Source organism: Natrix helvetica (genome assembly GCF_964273705.1).
Source record: "Natrix helvetica genome assembly, chromosome: 1".
Classification (NCBI taxonomy): Eukaryota; Metazoa; Chordata; class Lepidosauria; order Squamata; family Natricidae; genus Natrix; species Natrix helvetica.
This window is the reverse complement of record NC_138548.1, coordinates 238,993,365-239,016,761: the sequence shown is the minus strand read 5'-3', so window position 1 is coordinate 239,016,761 and position 23,397 is coordinate 238,993,365. Positions and strand designations below refer to the sequence as shown.

The following is a 23,397-nucleotide window of genomic DNA, read 5'->3' as shown; positions in this document are numbered from 1 at the left end:
CAAACTATGATTAAGACAAAAGGTTAATGTGATGCATGAGCATGGCTACTTTAATTTCAGATCTCCTAAATGCTTTCAGCAGCCCTTGAAAATGAAGTTATGTTATACCTAGATAAAATTGTTTTAAATTTAGATTGTTTTCTGTGCATGCGTAAAAGTGAAACTGCTATATTAATAAAGGAAATATAGTTATGTAGTCATCAGTACTTTTTATTTGTGTATGGCTTGATATACATATTTAGGTAAGCCATAGTATGTTTAATCAGAAGCATTTTATAAAACACAATCATAAGTTATTGTTTGCAAATCATTATGGCTGAATTCACATTCTATATTAATCCCAAAATAACCCACATGAGATAGGTGAATGTTAACTATTATTGGAAGGAGAAACACTGATCAAAGCATACATTTGCAATATACTGTCATTCTGGGGAAAAAAAATTGAATGTTGAACCAAACCATTTTTCAAACTATTTTTTGGGACATACAGCAATAGCACTTAGACTTATATACCGCTTCATAGTGCTTTTACAGCCCTCTCTAAGCAGTTTACAGAGTCAGCCTATTGCCCCCAAACAATCTGGGTCTTCATTTTACCCACCTCGAAAGGATGGAAGGCTGAGTCAACCTTGAGCCTGGTGAGATTCGATCTGCCAAACTGCTGGCAGCCGGTGATCAGCAGAAGCAGCCTGCAGTACTGCACTCTAACCACTGCCCCACCGCACTTAGGATGTACAGTGATATTGGTCTGTTGTAACTAATTCATAAAATCTGATATAATTTCTCTAAACAATTTTACAGCCATCAGTATATAATATAGACTACTCATATATTGCAATTATAGTTGCAGACTAATTAAACTGATCTAGTTCCAGGTAAATGTGTTTACATTACTCATTTGTATTGTTCCTCTCAGTAAAGGTTTAGCAGATTCAGGTTTTGTTTCTTTACACATCTGTTTGCAAATACTATGTAAGCCCTCTTGTAAATATCCCAAAAGTTATCATTTTTAAAAATGTACATGGCAATAGTAGCCAATCACAATATATTGTTTGCACTGCACATCACAACCTCTTGGATTATGTAGCTATGGAGAAAGCTATCTTGATTCTTGGTGATACTGTGTAGTCTTGTACATATTCAGTCCACTGTTCAGTTTAAAATTACTGTAATTGTAAGGTTTTTAAAAACCATGTTTCATATAATATACCCCTTGATAATAGGGTTAAATATCATCACTATTACTTTAGAGCTAGGAAACCAAGGGTGAGGGAGAATGGGTTGATTCCAGCCATTCAGAAAATTTGCAACTGAATTTGGAAATTCACTTCTACAACCATATTTTATTCAGTGGATTCAGGCCAGATATTTACAATTTGTACACATTCCCCTTTTAATATGAAATGTGCCTCTTGTTCATAATGTACTTGCACTGGAACTCTGTAACATTATGTATTAATGTAAATGCCTATATAATGTAAATTAGCTTTTTATGTTGATATCTGTTAGTGAAAGCCTTGATTCAACCGCAATACCACATTTTTGTACATCTCTGTGTATAAAGGTCAAGCAAAGCATTGAAATGCATGTGAAATAATTGGAAGCAGCTTTTCAAATAACTTAGGCCTGGGAGCTTTGCAAAAGATATAGCTGCTTTAAAGATTGAAAGAAAGGTGTTTTATTTGTACTCCTATACATTGTAAACCTTAACTATCCCGTCTGAATGTTTTACATAGACTTAATAGTTATATCGTACTATGCACTCAGCTGACAGGCATAATGATATACTACTATTTAATGAATATACTTACAGCAAGTGAGACAAAGCAAATCTTTTTAAGCTGAGAAATGTGATTTATCACATGATGCAAGTATGACTGTGGTAGGTCTACGCCAAAATTCTCCTCATACATGAATGTTGGACTGTTATCTGGCTACTCCAAGGAGCTGCGGAATCATTTCAAATCCATTTCATGCTGTACATTAAATATGAAGAAATTGATTACAATTGTGAATTCTTTCTTGAAGTATCTTCACTTTCCGAGCACCAAGATTGGAGAAGATGAAATAAAAGTTTTGCTATCAAAGGTAATAAACAAGGACTTGTGTTACATATTGGGCTTGTTTCAGCTTTTATCCAAGGAGATCCTGAATCTTTGTTCTTGGCATATTTATTTATTTATTTATTGGATTTCTAAACCGCCCCCTCTCCCAGAAAGGGACTCGGGGCGGTGATGCTACTTTTCAGTTGTGTTTGTTTTTTAACTGGGAGATTATTTATTCTTTGTTGCCTAAGAAGCAGGCGTAAGAAACTGTGACAGAAAGGCTTCAGAGGTAACAACTCTCTAATCCATCCTGCAGCAGACTCCAATAAATAGTATTAATAAATTGTAAGAAAATATATTTATTAAAAGTAAAATCCCAGTGAATTTTATGACACTTTTTACAGATAAATATGCTGAATCATCTTAGCTTTCTTACAAGTGTTCCTTAAAAAACGATCAAGGTAAATTTGTTTCTACTTTGATTATTTTAGTAATTTTTAAAATTAAAAATGGTTATTTGCTGACAAAGAGTTATTTGCAGTCCCATTTTATGTTTATTGCTCTTGACAATGTTACTTTTGCTATATTTCACATTTATCTATACGTGTCAACCTGACCACCAAATTTTCATATTGCATCTCTTCACTTGTTTAAAATGGTTCCTTTTTCAGTTCAAATTGTATTTTATTGTGTCAGTATCTTTTTCTCTTATCCATGACTTTTTTGGGGGACACATTTGCTGAATGAAATTATGTAGCAAGAGTAAATATTAATCAAAGCTAAAATCAAATATATACTTAACTTTTTCTGTTAAACAATTCCAGGTGATTTTAAGATTTTTAACATCAATATTTTTTCAGGATTTTCAAATATTTATCCTAAAGCAGCAGTTCTGAATAATTCAGATTCATACGACATGCTAAACCATGGCAATATTTACTATTACACCAAAACCATCATAGTTAAGGAAAAGCACATTTACCAGAATTAGTTTCCTTGACTGGGATTGATTGATTGATTGTTCAAAATTACATTGGAGTTGGGGATTATTGTCTTTTGACTTTCAAAAATAGAGCCAGGAGAATAAAATAACCAAAATAGAGACTATTCAGTTATAACCACTCCATTCTTCTCTCTTTTCAATATTTATGAGTAGATAGTCACATGGGGACACCTTACAACTATTTGCTATATATTTATCTTATTTATATTCTGTGGTAATTTGGTGACTTGCAGCTAATTTGGTTTGAAAACATTATATATATATATATATATATATATATATATATATATATATATATATATATATATATATATATATATATATATATATATATATATATATATATATATATATATATATATATATATTATATTTATATTTATATTTATATTTATATTTATATTTATATATATTTGTGTTGCAACCCCTGGTATGCCTAAATATGGAGGAAGGTCACTACTCCCTCTTTCTGTCCTTCGGCTTCATCACAGAAGACCATGCAGGCAGAAAACCATATTCTTATTTTTAATGTTGCCTTTTATATTTGTGTTGTATTTGTACTGATCTCCCTTTATTTATTTATCAGTACAAATACAACATGTATATATATATATATATATATATATATATATATATATATATATATATATATATATATATATATATATATATATATATATATATATATATATATATATATATATATATATATATATATATATATATATATATATATATATATATATATATATATACCGCGCCCTCTCCCCGAAGGGACTCCCCGAAGGGACATGGTAATAAATTAAACGGAAAAATGCATCATAAAATTAAATAACACAAGACAATATAAATAAAATAAATAAAAAATTCCACTTAACTAAGAATGCACTTCAAAAACATTTGGTCTTTAATATCCTTCTGAAAGCCATCAATGAGAAGGGCCAATTTTATCTATGCCAGAAGGTTTTCCCAGAATACAGTACCCACCCTGCAACTAAGAAGCAACACCCTGATTCCATGCCTCTCACCCCCACTTCTCAGAAGTGGGAAGTGACATCTTAAAAGAATTTTGTGTACAATAATATGACATCATTAAGTCATTTTTCTCATTTCAAATCTTCGCATTTTGTTTATAAATGACAGCATGCCCACCCCTTTCCGTGATTTTTTTTCCTCACTGTTTCTTGATAATACTCACTTTCTAAATTCTTGCATCTTATAATGGTCATTATTTATTTTATTCATCGCATTCCAGAACTGCCCACCTCCCTTACAGAGGAACTCTGGGCAGTGTGGAATAAAACATTAACGCATAACAACAATTGATAAAAGTTTAAAAAAATTAAAAGGCAAGGATGATTAAAAACAATGTTAAAAATTAATTAAAAGGTGAAGGGAAGGCTTTCTTGGTGCTAATCACCCCCATAGCTATGTATTCCTCTGTATACCCCAAGCAAAGCCACAGAACCATGGATGAAATCCTCCTGGTTTGGCCTAATTCGGCCGAACCAGTAGGAACCATTTTTTTCTGTGAATCAGTAGCCAAAAAAAAAGCTTGCGCAGAGCTCTGAGCGGCATAATCATCAGAAGCTCTTTTTTCCGCTTTAAAAAGCTTTAAAAATAGCTTCCGATGATTGCGCATTTCACAGCTGAGTCACACGATCATCGGAAGCTATTTTTTAAGCTTTTAAAAGCATTTTTTCCTACCAGTTTGCCTGAACCGGCAGGGAAAAAATGCTTTAAAAAGCTAAAAAAAAAAAAAAATAGCTGAAAGTGAAAAAAAAGTTGGACATGCCCACCCAGTCACATGACCCCACCATCACCAACCACACCCAAAAAACTGGTGGGGGGGATTAGATTTCACCGCTGCACAGAGCCTTGCTTCCACAGCATTCTGGAAGGCCAGGAGAGTGGCAGCTCACCTCAATTCTGAGGGGAGAATATTTCCTAGGACGGGCAATGGCAGAAAAGGCTCTCTTTTTGGATACCACCATTCGGACTTCTTTAACTAGGGACGTGCGGTCAGGGGAGGCAAGGGAGGCAGAGCCTCACCTCTCTTCATGAAATAATAGTATATAATATAATTATAATAATATATAATTATAATATTATATACATCCGCCCGGCCGCACCCAAGAGCTGTGGAGGCAGAAATGTTGTTGGCGCTCCTGAATGACGAAGCCATGAAAGCGACTGGGGAACAATGAGAACCTTCCTGCCTCTGCTGGACTGCGGAGCGCGAGCCGGCGGAGCACGCTCAGGAAGGCGGGGAATGGGATCACGTGTGCTGGAGGATGAGGCAGCCTCAGCCTCTAGCACACATGGTCCCATTCCCCGCCTTCCTGATGACGTCACCAGCCTCACCAGCCGTAAACCTCACCGCACGTCACTGCCTTTAACTAATGGGGTCTGCAACATGATTCCCTGCCTAATCAGGTGGGATGGACTAATGTAATGAGACAAGGATTGTTTTCTCATTTTAAAGAGATACAATTCTCTTTTCCGTGGATTGCCTGGACACAATGCATTCCTATCACGTGGTGTAGTTAATCTCACCAGGGCAAGAATCTTTCACACTCTACCAATTGGTCCATCTTGATTAACAAATTAACATTGCCGGTACTTCCAACCAGTGATATATTTAGGCTCCTCTCTCAGGATAATAGTCTGTATGTTGGATAATAGGTTGATATCAGAGGTGGGTTGCTAATTTTTTTACTACCAGTTCGGGCGAGCTCCTGCACGCATGCAGAAGCATCTGGGCGGGTGGGCAAAGCCTCCCGCCGCCACTACTACCGGTTTGGCTGATCCGGGCCAAAAAGGCAACAACCCATGTCTAGTTGACATCCATAAATGTATATATCCATTTTTTAAAATATGCAAAATGCTAGAAATTCCTTTTTTATGTAAACTATTTCAGAAAACACGGTTGGGGGAGATATTACAAGTGCCTTATTAAAATTATTGTATTCTTTCACAGATTTTTTCTTAAGGTTGTACCATAGTCCATCTAGAATCACTAGAGCAGGCAGCGTACAAAAGTACATACCGTAAGTAAGTAACACTGGAAATCAGAAATCAATATACATAGAAGGTCTATTCCTCTTCTATGGAACAACAGGGCATGAGAAGAAAAAAATATTCCCTTCAGTGCACAGGTAGACCTCAACCTACATCCACAATTGAGCCCAAAATTTCTGTTGGGCTCAGACATTTGTTAAGTGAGTTTTGTCTCATTTTGTGACCTTTCTTGCTACACTTGTTAAGTGAATCACTGTGATTATTAATTTAGTAACATGGCTGAATATGACTTCCCCATTGACTTTGCTTGTCAGAAGGTTGCAAAAGGTGATCACATGACCCCGAGACACTTAAACTCTCATAAATATGAGACCGTGGCCAAGCATCTGAATTTTGATCATGTGACCACAGGGATGCTGCAATGGTCATAACTCTTCAGTACTGTTGTAATTGAACAGTCACTAAACGAACTGTTGTAAGTCGAGGACTATATGTTGAATCATAATACCAATTACACTCAGTTTTGTCCATAGCAATTAGGGTTAAATCCATACTCAAGCCAGGAAACACCTGGATGGCCACAGTTTCCTCATCATGCCATAGATTCCAGATGTTTTGAATGATATACTTAATCCCCATGAGGTCCCAAGCATCTTGGATGCTGATATAGTGGAATAGAGGAATGAATCTTGTTGTTTTTAATAGTCCAGTCATATTGTAAAAATGTTCAATTTTGAAAATTGACACAAAAATATTTCAGAGTTTTCCAGTTATGTATTGCCTTTCAAATACTGTAGGAAAAAAATGCATGTTTCCTATTTTTGATATATAATTTCCATTCTCTGATTCTCTTCTGTGCTGATTAGAATGATCGCAAGTATTATTCATATAATGCACAAGACAGAGCTCTGAGCCCTGATGGACAAGAAAGTGGTCCTTCTTGGAACCAAGCAAGACAATGGCACCTTCTTCATCCGTCTTCCCATCTTCCTCTGGATTCATTTAGCTGGTGCGCTAAATGCTTGACCTTTACTTGGAATGCAATTTTCTCCATTATAGGATTATTCATTTTGGCCATAGGAATTTGGGGGCTCTCCGAGAAGGAATCTCTAGAAAGTGAACGAATAACATATTTGGGCAGTGACCCCATGCTTTTTTTTGTATTAGTGGGACTAGTTGCTACATCTATATCCCTTTTGGGTTGTACAGGAGCCCTCTTTAAAAGCATCTTTCTTCTGAAGCTTTTTACTGGAGGAATAATAATTTTTGTGGTTTTGGAAATTTTGGGTGGAATCGTCGTCTTTTCTCTGAGACAACACATCAAGGCTTCCTTACAAAATTTTCTTATGGTGGCCATGTTACAGTACCAGGATGACCTAGATCTCCAGTTCATTATGGATGAAATTCAATCAGGTCTCCAATGCTGTGGAGTAAAGTCTTATCTGGATTGGAAAGCAAATCTGTGAGTAAATTTTTTGGCCTATATTATCAGTTTCCAGGAAAGATAGGTGTGCCAAAGCAGTAAAGTATAACTTTAATCCTTGGAGAACGTGGCAGTCTAGAAATAAGATGGAGTGATGATGGATGGATGTACGGATGAATTAATGGACGGATGGACAGACAGACAGACAGACAGACAGACAGACACACACACACACACACACACACACACACAGAATTGTAGCACTGAAATCTGGAAAATGTAATTTTTATTTTCATTTTAACATTGTTCAACTAATGTTATCGCTGGCATTTTGCTGCCAAGGGATTGTCTCACACCAAAGTAAGCTTTGTATAATTAATATGAGTGAATGGATGGTTCTATTTGCTGTTTGATTTCAGGAATGCTTCTTTATATTTCCATCTAGAAACAATGCAAGGTATTTTATTGTTTCTGGATGCAAATATAAGGGAGCATTCCTGTAGAATTAAAATAAACAGCACTGCACATTATGATGAAAAGTATCTCCCAGGACAGGTTAGTCTTAGTCTCCAACAGAAGGCATGGTAGTTCCCCACATATGTTGAATTGTGATGTCCATCCTCTCTGATCATGCCCATAAGAACTGGAATCCTATACACTATTAATAGTGTTGGAAGAAATGTCCTTCTGAGTTCAGTTCCAAGTGGGGAAAAGACACTGGATTCATGGAAGTTGCTTGAAAAGAAGGTTTATTGATGATAGACAGGACCGCATGGTTTGAGATCCTGGGGGAAATAGGGATTACATGCCTTGAAGATCTTGAAGAAAATAAGGGAAGAGATGTTGAGAGTCCCTGGGTTTTATGCCCTCTCTGGGCTATTGAATTTGAGCTTGTATTCTGATTGGTTGTCAGACTCCCATGGGACCATGCAGGGGCAACTCTAGGTTGTCTTTTGAGCCCAGGTTTGGTTGAGCATTGCTGGGTGGTGATGTAATGAAAGGGCTTTGGGATTCCTATTATGGCTCTGCCTGAAGGAGGTAGATCTTTGTTATGTAGAATAGACTGACTCAGGCCTTAACAAAGGGGGGGGGGCTGAGTTTCTGCCTCCCTTTTATGGCAAATATTCTGCCCTTTTAATATCCCCTAAAATATCTCATTTTCCTAGGAGAGGGATGGGTACTAACTTCCTACAGTAGGGTTTTCAGGTTACTCACCTCATCCTCAGTTTGCTTAGATTGAGACAGGAATCTCTTTCTTGCCCCTTCATATAAAACAACATCTTATATAACAGCACTAGTCATTATTGTCTTCCTGTTAAATGTGCTATGAACAGTCTTTGTTTTCATTATACGTACATAAAGGTATGCCCATGTATCTCTTCTGTTGCCTTTCTTGGCATTCTTTCTTTCTGGGATTGCTTAAATAAGCCTGATAAACAATAGTGTGATAATTAATGACTGGCTCTTTTTGCTTCAACAGTATTACCTCCACTTTTGCTTGGAACAGAATGGTTAATCAAGCCTGTCTAGGTTTTCTGGTTTAGTATTTTCCCATTTTCTGTGTTTTGGATCAGTCTTTTGGTTGGCCATATGTACTGTTTAAATATTAGTATCTTTGTTTATTGGGAAGTCACTGTGATATGTTTTCATCTTTACTTGTTAGATACTCTAGATAATTCCTAATCTGTTTGACTAATGCATTATCTCTGATTACAGTAATAGTAGAAATAAACAGTGTTCATTGCAAAAGAGTTTTACATAAGGTCTGTAAACACATTCTTGGCACAGTCATCTTTAACAACCTCACCTGCCTGTTCACCCTGCACAGAAGGGTGGAGATTAAATTCAGTCTACTTCACTATCTCAAGAACTCAGGGTCTGTTATCAGAACTGGGTCTTGTCAGTTTGGTAACCAAACATAAGTAGATATTGCAAGGAAGATTATTCTTTTGTCACATAGGTGATAGGTAAAATTGGTTTCAGCCCATTTTTGTTCAAAGACTTCCTTGGTTAATGCAAGTCTTTGTAGTTAGGACTTTTGACCCAAGCCGATTGCTTAGGAGATATTATAGTTGTAGTTACCGTTCCTTGAGTCACGGCAGCAGGCTTCAGTCCTAGCAAAGAGTCTAACGGCTGATTTGATAAACTATCCATTAGATGAAGAGGAAAAAAGGTAAACTGAGATACGGATAGAATCCTGCATGATTTGTGCTAGATTACCTCAAGATTTTCTGGAACCCAGTAGCAATGGAGGAAGGGGTACTTTCTTGTTACATATATAGATCTTGATCCAATGAATTCACAGATAGATTGGCCATGGGATCATCTGGCTTACATTGGGTGGACGAAGTACATACTGAAAAAACCTGGGAGATGCGCCTTGGGATGAACTGAAGAATGAAACGTTTCTTCCTTTTTTTTTAACTTAACAGGTATTTTAACTGCACTTCTCCAGGTGTGCAAGCCTGTGGCGTTCCTGCATCGTGTTGTCTAAATCCACTGGAAAATGGTACCGTCCTGAACTCCCAGTGTGGCTTTGGCACCCTGGGCATGGAGGAGTTTGCAGTTCAAAGCACCATCTATCTTGGAGGCTGTGTTCCCCAGTTAAACAGGTGGCTCAATAGTCACGCAGGAACAATAGGCTTCTTTGCTGTAGTTTTGGTTGTGATCGAAGTAGTTAGCCTGCTTCTGGCCATTAAGCTCCTGGCAGGCATTACTTCTGCTCGGACTCAGCATTATAGTGGGAAGGAGGGCATGCATTAGTTCTCCTATTGGGAGAGATGGATGTATTCATAATCTTTTGAGGAATACAATATAAAGTATTATATAATACCATTTGTACTAGTTAATTTACTCAGGATAAAATAGACAGGGGAAGATAAAAACAAAAGCTGATTTTCACATGTATTTATCTTGCCCATTCTCCTAGTTCCCTTTGTTTTCTAATAACTCCTGCCACCTTTCCACTCTGTGGTCAGAAAAAGAGGAATAATGTAGCAGATGATCTTTACACCCAAGCTACTTCCCTATAAATCTAGCAACTAATTATTCATAGTAATATCTCAAAATCCTTCATTCCTGATTTTGATATGGAACTACTTTCAATCCAGGTAAAAGGTAAAGGTAAAGGTTCCCCTGCACTTGCATGCTAGTTATTTCCAGCTCTAGGGGGCAGTGCTCATCTCCGTTTCAAAGTCGAAGAGCCAGAGCTGTCCAAAGACATCTCCGTGGTTATGCAGCTGGCATGACTAAATACCGAAGGCACCCAGAGCGCTGTTACCTTCCCACCGAAGTGGTTCCTATTTTTCTATTTGCATTTTTTACATGCTTTCGAACTGCTAGGTTGGCAGAGGCTGGGACAAGTAATGGGAGCTCACTCAGTTACGCGGCGCTAGGGATTCGAACCGCTGAACTGCCAAACTTTTGATCAACAAGCTCATTGTCTTAGCCACTGAGCCACCACGTCCCTCCAATCCAGGTAAGGTTTCCAAAAGAAGAAGAAGCAAAAATAGGAACACTTTGTCCCTTCTGATTCTTTCTTACACTTTTCTGAAGTGAAAGTACAGTAATTCAGAGTTGCATATTGCAGCAGATCTCCACTCAGGAGAGACTGAGGGGCCGACATGCAAAAGGCACAAATGCCACTACTTTGCCATATCTCATAAAATACAGAACAATAGAGTAAGAGGAGACCTTGGAGGTTTTCCTATCCAATTCCCTGCTCAAGCAGGAGATCCTATACCAGACAAAACCAACACTCCAGAAGATAGGCTTAAGATACAGAAGGATCTTGACAAACTTGAACATTGGGCTAAAACATATGAAGAACGGTTGCAGGAACTGGGTATGTTTAGCTTAAGAGAAAGAAGGACTAGGGGAGACATGATAGCATTGTTCCAATATCTCAGGGGTTGCCACAAAGAAGAGGGAGTCAAACTACTTTCCAAGGCACCTGAGGGTAGAACAAGAAGCAATGGGTGGAAACTAATCAAGGAGAGAAGCAACTTAGAACTGAGGGGAAATTTCCTGACAGTTAGAACAATTAATCAGTGGAACAGCTTGCCTCCAGAAGTTGTGAATGGCCTAACACTGGAAGTCTTTAAGAAGATGTTGGATAGCCATCTGTCTGAAATGGTATAGGGTTTCCTGCCTAGGCAGGGGGTTGGACTAGAAGGCCTCCAAGGTCCCTTCCAACTCTACTGTTGTATTGTATTGTATTGTAAATAGCTGTCCAATCTCTTCTTAAAACATCCAGTGTTGGAGCACCTCCAAGTTATGGAGGCAAGACTTCAATTGTTTTCACTATCAGGAAATTTCATCTTATTTCCAGGTTGGTTGTCTCCTTGACAAATTTCCATCCATAACTTCTTGTTCTGCCTTCAGATGCTTTGGAGAATAGGTTGACTCCCTCTTTTTTGTGACAGCCCATCAAATTTGGAAGACCGCTATCATGTCACCCATGGTCCTTCTGTTCATTAGATTAGACGTATCTAGTTCCTGCAACCATTCATCATACGGTCTAGCCTCCATCTCTCTAATCATTTTTGTTACTCTTCTCTGCCCTCATTCTAGAGTTTCAACATCTTTTTTTGTATTGTGATGACCAAAACTGGGTGTAGTATTCCAAGTGTGATCTTACCAAAGATGAGTTTTCCAAAGATACTTATATTGCCCTAATATAATATTTTCCTTATATGCTTCATTCAGTCCTCGTTGTAAATAAGTTTTTTTCTTCATTAATTATATATAATGCTTTCTTTCTTAAACCTATTCAGTGTCATATTTTAATATTTATAATCAACAACTTTTGGCTCATAGAATTAAATGCATCGTTACATAGCAACAGTACAGACATCCCTTCTCAAACTTAATGGCTTTATGTGTGGTGGAGAAATTGAGGCTGGAATTCTGTATTCATTTATCTAGAAGCAAACACTGTTGAATTCATTGAAAGTATGTCTCCTCCACTAAAAAGGAAGTAGAGTTTCATTGAAATAAATATTTATCTTGTCCAAACATTTTGTTCTGTTTATTCTTAGTTGAAAGTTTCAAGATTACACAGGAAAAGCATATTAACATTTCCAATATTTGTATTTTGTGCAAATGTAAATCTGTAGTTATTCAGATTTCTTTTAAATTTTAAAGGTGCATCACTGCAGTCCATCTCCTGGACCTTCAATTGCTGGCATCTTACATAAGCAATGAATATTGCAATAGTTTTCAGTTACGTCAGCTACTGCTTAAATTTTTATGATCCAAGGGACAGATCAGAAGGAAAGGGGGGCAGTTTTGGTTAGTGGTTAAGACACCAGGCTATAAATTAGGAAACTGAGAGTTCTATTCCCATTTTAGACATGAAAGCCGGTGTGATTTTGGGTCAATCATTCTCTCTCAACCCATGATGTCTGGTTTGGGCAATGGTCAGTTTCTGTTACAACCAATGGGTACTCAGAAGATCCAGAAAAAAAGGAGGGACCCTGCATATGTGGGGGGAAAACACTAGAATTAAAAAAAAAGATTAGAAGGAAATATTGTAAAATGTAGGACTTACTGCATATAAAATGAAGTCATTTCTCAGGTTCATTGTGACTTTTTTTTTTTTTTGCAAATGTTTAATTGGAGGGAAGGAAATCCTTGCAGGAACCATAGTATGAAACCAAGCCAAAGATTTATTCACTTGGATTTTATTTTAGTGAGCAATTGCTATAGGCCCCAACAGGCTACTACTGGGATAGTGAATTTGCAGGGCTAGGAATACGGATAATGGGAATGCTCATGAACTGTTCTTGCTTGCTGAATGAAAGCCATATATCAGGCCCGTTTCTGGCTTCTACGTCTTCAAATGATACCATACTGTGCCAGTTCATGGAGTTCCAGGTGGCTGAAAGCTTCCCAGGGACAGATCACAGTGATATCTGAAAGAGAGGAGAGCCCATATCAACTCAACCCTTCTTGCTTCTTGCCAGCATTAACTTTCTGATGACATGAACATGACTTCAAAGCATGCAAGGTGTTTGAAAAATCAGACAATGGAATGGGATCATGATCAGTCTTTGAGTCCTTTGGAGTGGTACTGAGGCCTACGTTCACCTTATTGCCATTGATCAAAGTATCAATGTGCAATGTGACATACAAATGACAATTCAGTACTTCCATATAGCCTTTCACAAAAGGACAGAGGATCAAATGGAGTGCAACAGTTATCCCCAGACAAATGAATAAGGACATTTTAGAAAGGAGACGGATTGATCCGGACTGCTTGAGGACGCCAACTTTATTCATGTGCATTGAAGCTTAATGTGTAATCGTGGCTCATGGATTGTGTGAATCCATCAAATTTTGGTTTATTCACTAACAGTGCTTAAGGGAAGTATAGCTTACTGTGTAGCATAAAACCCAGCTGCAAACAAAGTGCTTTTATAGGCATTTGTGAGAGGAAAAGAATAACAGTGGTATTTGTGCCCCGATAGCATTTTTGGAATAGGATGATAGCCAGGGAGATGCTTATAATATTCCTGGGTCCATGCAATGCTTTCGATCCAGCCTTCAAAAGATACTTAAGCATGCAAAAGCACAAACACACTTGTCGGGCTGCAACAAGGTGTTCAGAGAGGTGCTACTTTCGCATTCTCACACATGCCAAAACAGCTTTTGGAGCACTGGTTGTCTCTATATGTTATTGCGAAATACAAATCATACTTCAGCATGATGTCTGGCCCCTTTACACTGGTACAAATAAAAAGTTTGATTAAAAAAAAAGATGTGCCACATGTAGCTTAGTGCTGCTAGACTTCCTCTGGGTGGACTTTCTGCGCTAGGCACACACATCCTTTCTGCCAAAATTCATGACTGTCTGATAATCAAGAGTAAAAGCATCTCAGGTACTTTTTGAAGCTGTTTACTGTATTTTTCGGATTATAAGATGCACCGGTGTATAAGACGCACCAAGATTTCGAAGAGGTAAGTAAGAAAAAAGTGTTTGCCTTCCCTCAGCCCCAGCAACACTCTGCAGGCTTCAGCAGGGTGCTGCTGGCAGCTGAGGGAAGGCAAAAAAGTCTCTGTTTTTGTGAAAAACTGCCCATTTTTGCCCATTTTTCGCAAAAACTGGGCCTTTTTGCTTTGCCTCAGCCCTGCTGAAGCCTGCAGAGGGCTGCTGGGGGCTGAGGGAAGGTAAAAAAGCCTCCATTTTTTGCAAAAATAGGATGTGGGGGCAGGGCCTCAGGAGGCCAAAAATGGGTGAATTTGGTGTATAAGACGCACCAACATTTCCATGCTCTTTTAGGGGGAAAAATGTGCGTCTTATACTCTGAAAAATACGGTACTGCCCTGTCCCCTGCTCTAATGTCCCCCAGAAGCCAATTTCTGTGGAAGAACCACTTGGATAAATAGGATGTTCCTTTTGCAATCCTGGATGGGGAAAAAAAAACCTCCCAAGAAGAAAATATGAGGACACCCATGAATGCAATCTGGCTGAAAATGGCCATTTTGCACCTGCTGTTCTGGAGCTGCTACCAATAATCATACAAATCAGTTAAGAGGAGTCAGGGAATTGTGTTGGCTCTGCCCAGATCTCCCTATTAGATAGCAATTCCCTGTTTTTTGGAGCAGGTTCTAGGATTGATCCTCCCTAAAACAAATGGGTAAATATCTGCTGTGGATTATATTCCTTTTATGCAACCTGCCCAGAGAACGCTCCTTATAAAAAAGAACAAAAATATAACAGCCAAAATATAAGGGAGTAAAATTACAGGAACAAGGAATTCAACCGTTTACCGAGGGAATTCAGTAAATTTAGACAAAGGAAGCAAGCCACGGACAGTAGAAAGGTTTCAATGTGAGTTGTGGCATTGCCCAAAATATCCCATCCGTGCCTGAAAAGAGCTGGACCTGCCCATAGCAATGTGGAGAAGGATAAACTGCAAGGAAGCTGCAGAAACCTGACTGTCTCACTTCAGCACTTCAGTTAAGGTAATTAATTGATCCTTCATACCTGTTCCCAAGCCTTCCATACCAGGAATGTCATCACCAAACCTGCAAAAGAAAAAGAAACCATTTCCCTACAAAGTTGGCTTCCAATCATCATCACTTCGTGGAAATATTACCTCTCTATTCACCTAGGTTGGGTGATTTTAAAAAGCTACTCTTTTTGACAGAAGAGAATTATAGAAATAATATAATGTAAGGGAGTTCAGGAATTGGTCTGCAGCTACACTGCGGGGAAACACCCGTACAGATATCTAAGCAATGTGTACAGGTAATCCTCGATTTATGACCACAATTGAACCCAAAATTTCCATTGCTAAGCAAGGCTGTTGTTAAGTGAGCTTCGCTCCATTTTATGAACTTTTTTGCCAGAGTTACTAAACAAAACACTGGAAGTCTTTAAGAAGATGTTGGATAGCCATCTGTCTGAAACGGTATAGGGTTTCCTGCCTAGGCAGGGGGTTGGACTAGAAGACCTCCAAGGTCCCTTCCAACTCTACTATTGTATTGTATTAAAATGAAGTTGTTAAGTGAATCAAGCGATCATTAAGCGAATGTGGCTTCCCTATTGACTTTGCTTGTCACAAGCTGGCTTGGAAGGTTATAAATATATGCCACTTGCCAATAGCCCAAATTTTGATCATGTGACTGTGGTGATGCTGCAACAGTCATAAGTGTGAAAACTGGTCCTGTCACTTTTTTCAGTACTGTTGTAACTTCGAACATTTATTGGAGGAATGGTTGATAGTCCAGGACTACCTGTATGTGTTTCTATCATACTTTACAGATTACAACTGAGTAACAGTTATGGGTATGGCTCTGGAAGTCACATTGTGGCTTTGAAGGGCCAGCTGGGGCTGGAACTCAGGTTAGGCATCTTTGATTTAAAAGAAAATGAATTCCCATCTTCCTGCAAAATAACACTTTGTATCTCACCCTTGAACACCTTTCTTTGGTGGCTTGCTCTTGAACTGCCTAGTTTGTCTCTGTTTGAATTTGGGAGGGCCTTTCCTGGGAGTGACAGGCCCCCCAGTCACCCTGGTGGCAGATTTGAATTCTGGTTTTGGAACTTCAAGGTTCATGGCTGGGATGAAAGAATGTCACTTGTGAACAACAGCCCTCTTGATTCTGGTGGGTTAATCTGTTAAGATAGAAAATAATAATAATAATAATTGTGAAGTCTATCATTAAATGCAGTGGAAATATGCCACCTTTAAACTCTGTTGGTATTTCTTCAAGGAATACATTGTTAGAAGGCAAACCCACTTAAACATTAGAAAATGTACCTGAACAAATCAACTGAGAGGTTATGGATGTCATTCATTCATCCACTGGATCAGAGGTGGTATTCAGCAGCTCTGACCAGTTGTGGAGAACTGGTGGCAGAAATTTTGAGAGTTTAGAGAACCGGTAAATACCACCTCTGATTGGCCCCGCCCCATCTATTCTCTGCCTTCCAAGTCTTAGCTGATTGGGAGGAAATGGGGATTTTACAGTATCCTTTCCCTGCCATGCCCACCAAGCCATGACATGCCTACTAAGCCACGGCCACAGAACCGGTAGTAAAAAAAATATGAACCCCCCCCCCCCTGCACTGGATGTGTTTAGGGAGAAGCTAAGCAACTATCCATCTGCGATGTTTTAAATTGGACTCCTGCGCTAAACAGGGGTTGGACTCAAGGATTTCAATGGACCCTTGCAGCTCTATGATTTTAAGACCTGGACAAAAGAAAGCAACAGAGTTGTTTATTTAACATATCATATATGTGAACTCAGTCATGCACTAAGATTATGTAATGAAATAACAATTGATTGCAGAATCCTCCCCACTTCATAGGATCTGTCCCTGTGGGAGGTGCTTGCAGGTGACATACTGACTGTTCTCTGCTTTAATTATGTGACTAGGAAGGTTTGATGTATATATTTGGCTGGGGTCTAGTTATGCAACTCGGATGGTGAAGTACCGGCTCTTCTGAAAACATTAAATTTTCAGAGCCAATCAGAAAAAGCAGGCTGCGATCCAGAAAATATCTGGTTTCTTTCCTTGGCACTGCTAAAATCTGGTTTGCTTGAGCATTTTCCTGTTGCGTTGAGATCACCTAATGCTTTCTGTTTCCATCACTAGAAATGAGTCTGTCACATTAAGATACTACAGTAGAAGAATATTTCACCAGAGTCTTTGGCTAAACTTGTTGCTTATAATCATTGTGCAGATAGTCCACTTGCCAGGCACAATAGTGGCAGCAGACTGGTGTGTGTGTGTGTGTGTGTGTGTGTGTGTGTGAGAGAGAGAGAGAGAGAGAGAGAGAGCTATTGGGCATCATTCTGGAAGAAGACTAGGTTTAATGAATCCTTGCATTTGCTTTGGTGCAGAGACACATCCTCAGCAGATCCAGAGGTTTTTACTTGGGGCAATTTAGCATTGGTTATTGGCTGCCATCCAGATAGAACAATGGGATAAAACAACATTAGTCTCATCCAGGGTGACACTGCTCAGGCTCACATTCAAATCCCTGAAAAAGATGCTAATCTGATTAGAGTGCTCCACCCCCTTAAGTAGTTTTAGGCTTGTTTCCCGGAATGGAAAAGGGTTTTCTTTGTTTGTTTCATCAGCTCTTATTAATTTTCTCAAAAGCTGTTCTATCACCAATCTTGATAAATTCAGCCCTGCAAGAGCCATGTTACCTTTTCAGGGTAAAGTGCTAGAAATCATGGATTCCACTATTCATCTAGCAACTAAATTTGGAAGATTTTGCCTTCCATCCCCCACCCCTGGGACATTTTCCATGGGCTAAGAACACACATTCACACCTACCTATCATCCATCCATCCATCCATCTATCCATCCATCCATCTATCATCTCTGTTCTATCTATCTATCTATCTATCTATCTATCTATCTATCTATCTATCTATCTATCTATTCTCTCTACTATCTCTCTCTCTCTACTATCTATCTATCTATCTATCTATCTATCTATCTATCTATCTATCTATCTATCTATCTATTTATCTATCTATCCATCCATCTATCATCTCTCTACTATCATCTCTCTACTATCTATCATCTATCTATCTATCTATCTATCTATCTATCTATCTATCTATCTATCATCATCTATCTATCTATCATCTATCTATCTATCTATCTATCTATCATCTATCCATCTATCTTCTCTCTACTATTCATCCATCCATCCGTCCATCTATTTGTCTAGCATTCCAATATACTTGCAATGCAAAAGCTTACATTTTCACCTTTTTTCCCTAGAAACTTTTAAACACTTTGCAAACCTAGCTGCTTCTCTCACATCCATGAGTATAACCAGCGGCCACTATTTTAATGACCTTTTGTTGCTATCAAGATGCTCTTCTCATGCTACCCAAATCTGTAGAAGCTTTGATAGCTGAACTCCAATTCTTCCATGGAACTTCAGCCTCATTTGTATTTAGACTTGCATTTAGCCTCATTTAAATTGCACAACACATTCATTATCCTAGGAGAAAAGTTAGTCAGAAAATGGTGAATTACCCAAACGGGCTTTGTTTAAAAACCACCCACCTGGGTCTCTTCCTTGCAGATGGATATCACCTTCCTGGAACACAGCCACAACTAGCTCCAGAAGAATGTAACAGCTGGAAAGTGGGTGGAATAAATTGGCTGGTGACTAAAAACTGATACAAACTTTTGGTTACTTACCAGAAGTTAAAGATGCACCCACTCAAATCCCTATCGCAAGTGTTAATGATAGCAGGTCTGTATGAGTCAGCCTTTATAATATGTATCTGTAGTTGGTCAAAGCTTGTTCTGGAGGTTTCAGAGGTGTTACAATGTATTATATTCCTCATAATAGGTTTATGACTCTTGTTTTTAATCCAGTATCATCCCTCGTTTATAGATACATTGTTTATAGTTTGTGTGCTTAGGTCAGGGAGAGGAAGTAGTTATACAATAGTCACTGACTTACAAACACAAATGGAACTGGAAATTCTGTCACTAAGTGATGCAATTATTAAGTGAGTTGCACCCAATTTTATGACTGTTTTGCCAGGGGTTGTTAAGTGACTGTCGTTTTCCCTATTCACCTTGCTTGTTGGAAGCCTCTTGGAAATCATAATCACAGGACCCTCTAGAAGATGCTGCAAATATTGTAAATGCATACGAGTTGCCAAGCGCCCAAATTCTGATAATTGAACACAGGGATGCTGCGACAGTCTTAAGTGTGAGGACCAGTTATAAATCACTTTTAGCATTGTCGTTAAACAAATAGTTGTACGTCGAGGATGGCTTGTATATTTTCCATACCCCATTTTAAAATTTGAACTATTTTTAATGTTTAAATATTACAACAAAAATATTTTTAAGCAACGTTACTGGGATACATTTTAAATATTTGCCTCTGTTGACTTTAGAGACAAAAAACTCCCAGACCCACTTCTAGCACCCTGTAAATGAATCCATGGTAATGCTTTCTATACCGTCAGACCTGGAAGCCATCTTTTACTTTGGGCCTTCAGGCCTGCCACATTTTCTACTGTGGGAAAATGGGAGGGGGAATTATATGAAGTATGGGTGAGATATAGTCAAAATAACATTCTTTTCTCAGAGAGTCAAGGACATCTCGCCCTGCAGCTGCGATGGGGTGACGTGACTGGGAGGCATCTCCAGTTTTGGACGGTGCTTGACTGGGCCATGTGTTGGACTTGTGGGTGCTGGGCAGGGACTTGAACTTTCACTTGGGTGGGGAAAACCTGGAAATATTCACATTTGGGTTTTCCCAGATGTGTGAATATGGCATCTCTAATAAAATGGAACTTTGAGGAAACTCAGGCCTCATAATCTTCTTTCATTGGGGGTGTTACTTGGAACCTTGACACCCAGAAGATTTCAAAGAAAGCAGCTAGGAAAGGAGATATCAGAGTTACTGTTATTCTGGCAAACAGAGAAGTACCTCTTGTTCCCCCAGATATGAAACAATCTAGTTAAGAATGCCTAAATTCCACCCATTCAACTACTGGTATATTCTGAAATGGGGTTCATACTGTAGGTTTTGAAAATGAGAACCGTTAATATGATCACAGAGAATTATTCTAGTTAAAAGGAACCATTGTCATGCTAGATTGCCAACTTATCAAATTGATTCTTTGTACAAATTGAAACAGGCGCAGTTTAGTTTCCTGCTGATTTTTCTTTTCATCTGAATCTTACTCTTTAAGGCATTCAAGGTAGTAATCTGGCTAAGGAGGGGGTGGGGGGATATTATTTTTTAGTCAGGGGCAACTGACAACCATGATAAGCAAGGACTCACCTCCCTCATTTGCTTTACAATCAAGGACCCAAACTTTGGGTTTTGTTCTTTTACTGCCTATAAAAAGTCAACAGATGCCCCTGTCTGTAACTCATTCATACATAACAGTAAGCTATGCTTGGCTTATTTATTTATTTGATTTGTCAATCATTTACAAGATAATAGGTATAAGAATAAATAGGAGTATGAATGAAATAGGTATGAATAAATGGGGAGAGTAGGACAGGGATAGTAGGCACGATGGTGTGCTTATGCACGCCCCTTACAGACCTCTTAAGAATGGGGTGAGGTCAGTAGTAGGCAGTTTAAGGTTACAGTATTGGGGATTTGAAGATGTAACAACAGAGAAAGGTAGTGCATTCAAGGCATTGACCACTCTGTTGCTGATGCTTAACCAGTATGTACTGAATCAACCACCAATCCTTGGATTCCTACAATACATTTGGATATAGGTCATTATCTAACAATTGCAATGGATATGTTCAAACATCTTGTTACAACCTTAAATGGTTTGTTGCACAAATCCAACCCATAACAAGATCTTCTTGTAGTCCTTCTGAAAAGCAAGAAACCGTTGACTGCAAAGTTATACCGATGGCAGTTGTTAACTAAGATCTTCCAAAGTTATTTTCCACCGATGACCCTTTATGGAAAAAAGTAGAGGGCAATGTAAGCCATTCAATTCTTTCACCTGTGTCTAATACTGACAATAGAGTGGGTGTAAGGACTTCATAAATAAAGGTCAGGGCTGCCTGACTGCACAGTGGCTAATCAGGCAGTAACCATGGATAAAGTATGTCCTTGCTATGGTATCTGGCGCTAGATGACACAGCAATGCAAGACCAAACACAACTCACTGGTAAGCAACGATTAAAGCAAGAGAGGTGACATCTCGCCTCCTCTTTGTTACTGTTCAGTTAAAAATAACAGCTTCAGTGTTATAGAACAGAGATACTGTGAAAGGGGGCAGGAGAAGGATTTCTTTCTTTTCGTTCCCTTTGGGTCCTGTTTTACTTACCTTCCCGTGTGCCATTCCCATGTGATGTTCTGCCTCTTGAGTTTTGCCCAGAGGTTAACCACAAACCCCACATCCATAGCTGGTCAACAAGTAAATCCTGGGGTGATAAGGGAAAGTAACTTTGGCTGAAGCTAATTGTAAAACACTCTGCCCGGAACACAGCTTGACCCATAGATCAAATTCAGACAACACATTACATTTACTGATAGACTGATAGTCTGATAGTGTAACAAGCTATGCAACATAGCCAAGGACTAGGAAGAGATTTATCACCACTGTTTCCTATGGCATTCTCTATGCAGACATTCACTGCTAAGGTCATCTAAGCAGGAAGTTTCTCAGTTTCCCTCTGTATAAAACATGAAATATTTGAGGTTTCTTTGTAAATTATAAACGGAAAGGGCTTCACACCAGGGGTGGGTTCCAGCAGGCACTACTGCTGGTTTGCTCGTGGGTGCGCTGTGCATGTGCTTTGCAGCATGCACAGTGCAATATTTTTTTTTCTGTGTATGCGCAGAAGCGAAAAACAAATAGGAGAACTGGTTCAGGGTCATAACAGGCCTGGGTCACTGCTGGTTCCAGTGACACAGGCTGCCAAACCATTACCAGTTCGCCCGAACCAGTCTGAACCGGTAGGAACCCACCACTGCTTCACACCTATGCGGACTTAATGGTTGAGTTGACACAATGCAGTAAGATATACTAAGAGTTTGCTGAACTGCAGCTACAAGATCAGACTGCAAACTTCCAGATGGCAGCAGTCAGAATTTTCTATATTTCTTCCTTGCTATCTACTGGTTGCCTGGATTTTACAAGCCAAATATGGTAGTCTTACTTTACTGTAACCATCCTATACAGAATAAGAGCACAGGTGATGATATCCTATGCCAAAAGCAAGCTATCCACATAATGAGTTCTAGTAATTATCCATCTTATTATAAATACTATAGGGGAAAGAAAACAAAAGCACAAGATAAATACAAATTTAGAATGTAGTGTACAGTAATGCATAGTTCCGTAGTCACTTCGGTTAATAACAGAGTTGGAAGGGACCTTGGATGTCTTAAACAGTAACAGTAACAGAGTTGGAAGGGGCCTTGTAGGTCATCTAGTCCAACCCCCTGCTCATGCAGGAGACCTGGACTAGGGGTTCAAACCACCAAACTCCCAACCTTTCTGATTGACAAGCTCAGTGTCTTAGCCACCGAGCCACCTAGTCCGTGCTCAGTTCCATGCTCAGCTGTGAAGCTCATCAAATGAGCTCAATTGAATTACTCTCAGACTAATCTTCCCAACATAACTACATTTGTGATTGACCCAGTGTACCTATGATTCACTGGTTAAATGGATGAGTTTGCAAATATGCTGAACCCTTAAAAGACTCTTATCTATTCTACTCTTATCAATCATAGCTTCCCATATCTCACCAAAAGTGGCATACAACAAAGTGTGCTGGATCCAGAAACTGTTCTTAGCAAAAACCAAATACCATATTATCACAGTGTGGGTGTACAAACTTTGTCTACATACTGTGCATACTCTTATTAACTTGGAGAAAAGGCAGCACGTATGGGAAATAAATATTGCTGTAT

General features: G+C 38.8%; 2 protein-coding genes across 5 annotated transcripts in view; one reads left to right on the top strand and one right to left on the bottom strand.

Moving 5' to 3' along the window:
* Positions 1–1,843: 1,843 nt before the first annotated feature.
* TSPAN10 (tetraspanin 10) lies at positions 1,844–10,660 on the top strand. The gene is made up of 3 exons (XM_081938742.1): positions 1,844–2,091; positions 6,939–7,534; positions 9,928–10,660. Exons 1-3 carry the CDS (start codon positions 1,915–1,917, stop codon positions 10,256–10,258), a joined length of 1,104 nt encoding a protein of 367 aa, XP_081794868.1. The 5' UTR covers positions 1,844–1,914; the 3' UTR covers positions 10,259–10,660.
* Positions 10,661–12,618: 1,958 nt separating this feature from the next.
* The window catches only part of LOC309384894 (retinal rod rhodopsin-sensitive cGMP 3',5'-cyclic phosphodiesterase subunit gamma), a 60,928-nt gene continuing 50,149 nt past the window's right edge, over positions 12,619–23,397 (bottom strand). For 3 of the 4 annotated variants that reach the window (XM_081938746.1, XM_081938748.1, XM_081938749.1), the window contains 3 exons: positions 16,415–16,619; positions 15,486–15,526; positions 12,619–13,410 (listed from right to left, as the gene is read on the bottom strand). In XM_081938746.1, coding sequence (XP_081794872.1) covers positions 13,334–13,410; positions 15,486–15,526; positions 16,415–16,560 — 264 coding nt within the window. In that variant the 5' untranslated portion in view covers positions 16,561–16,619 and the 3' untranslated portion in view covers positions 12,619–13,333. Of the gene's footprint in view, positions 13,411–15,485; positions 15,527–16,414; positions 16,620–19,040; positions 19,115–23,397 lie in introns of all 4 variants that reach the window. The other variant, XM_081938747.1, reaches the window with a different exon arrangement.

Coding starts and splice junctions, on each gene's coding strand:
- TSPAN10 (XM_081938742.1), top strand. CDS start 1,915: ATGAATGTTGGACTGTTATCTGGCTACTCCAAGGAGCTGCGGAATCAT. Junction 2,092..6,938: donor TAAAAGTTTTGCTATCAAAG/GTAATAAACAAG, acceptor TGTGCTGATTAG/AATGATCGCAAGTATTATTC. Junction 7,535..9,927: donor CTGGATTGGAAAGCAAATCT/GTGAGTAAATTT, acceptor TTAACTTAACAG/GTATTTTAACTGCACTTCTC.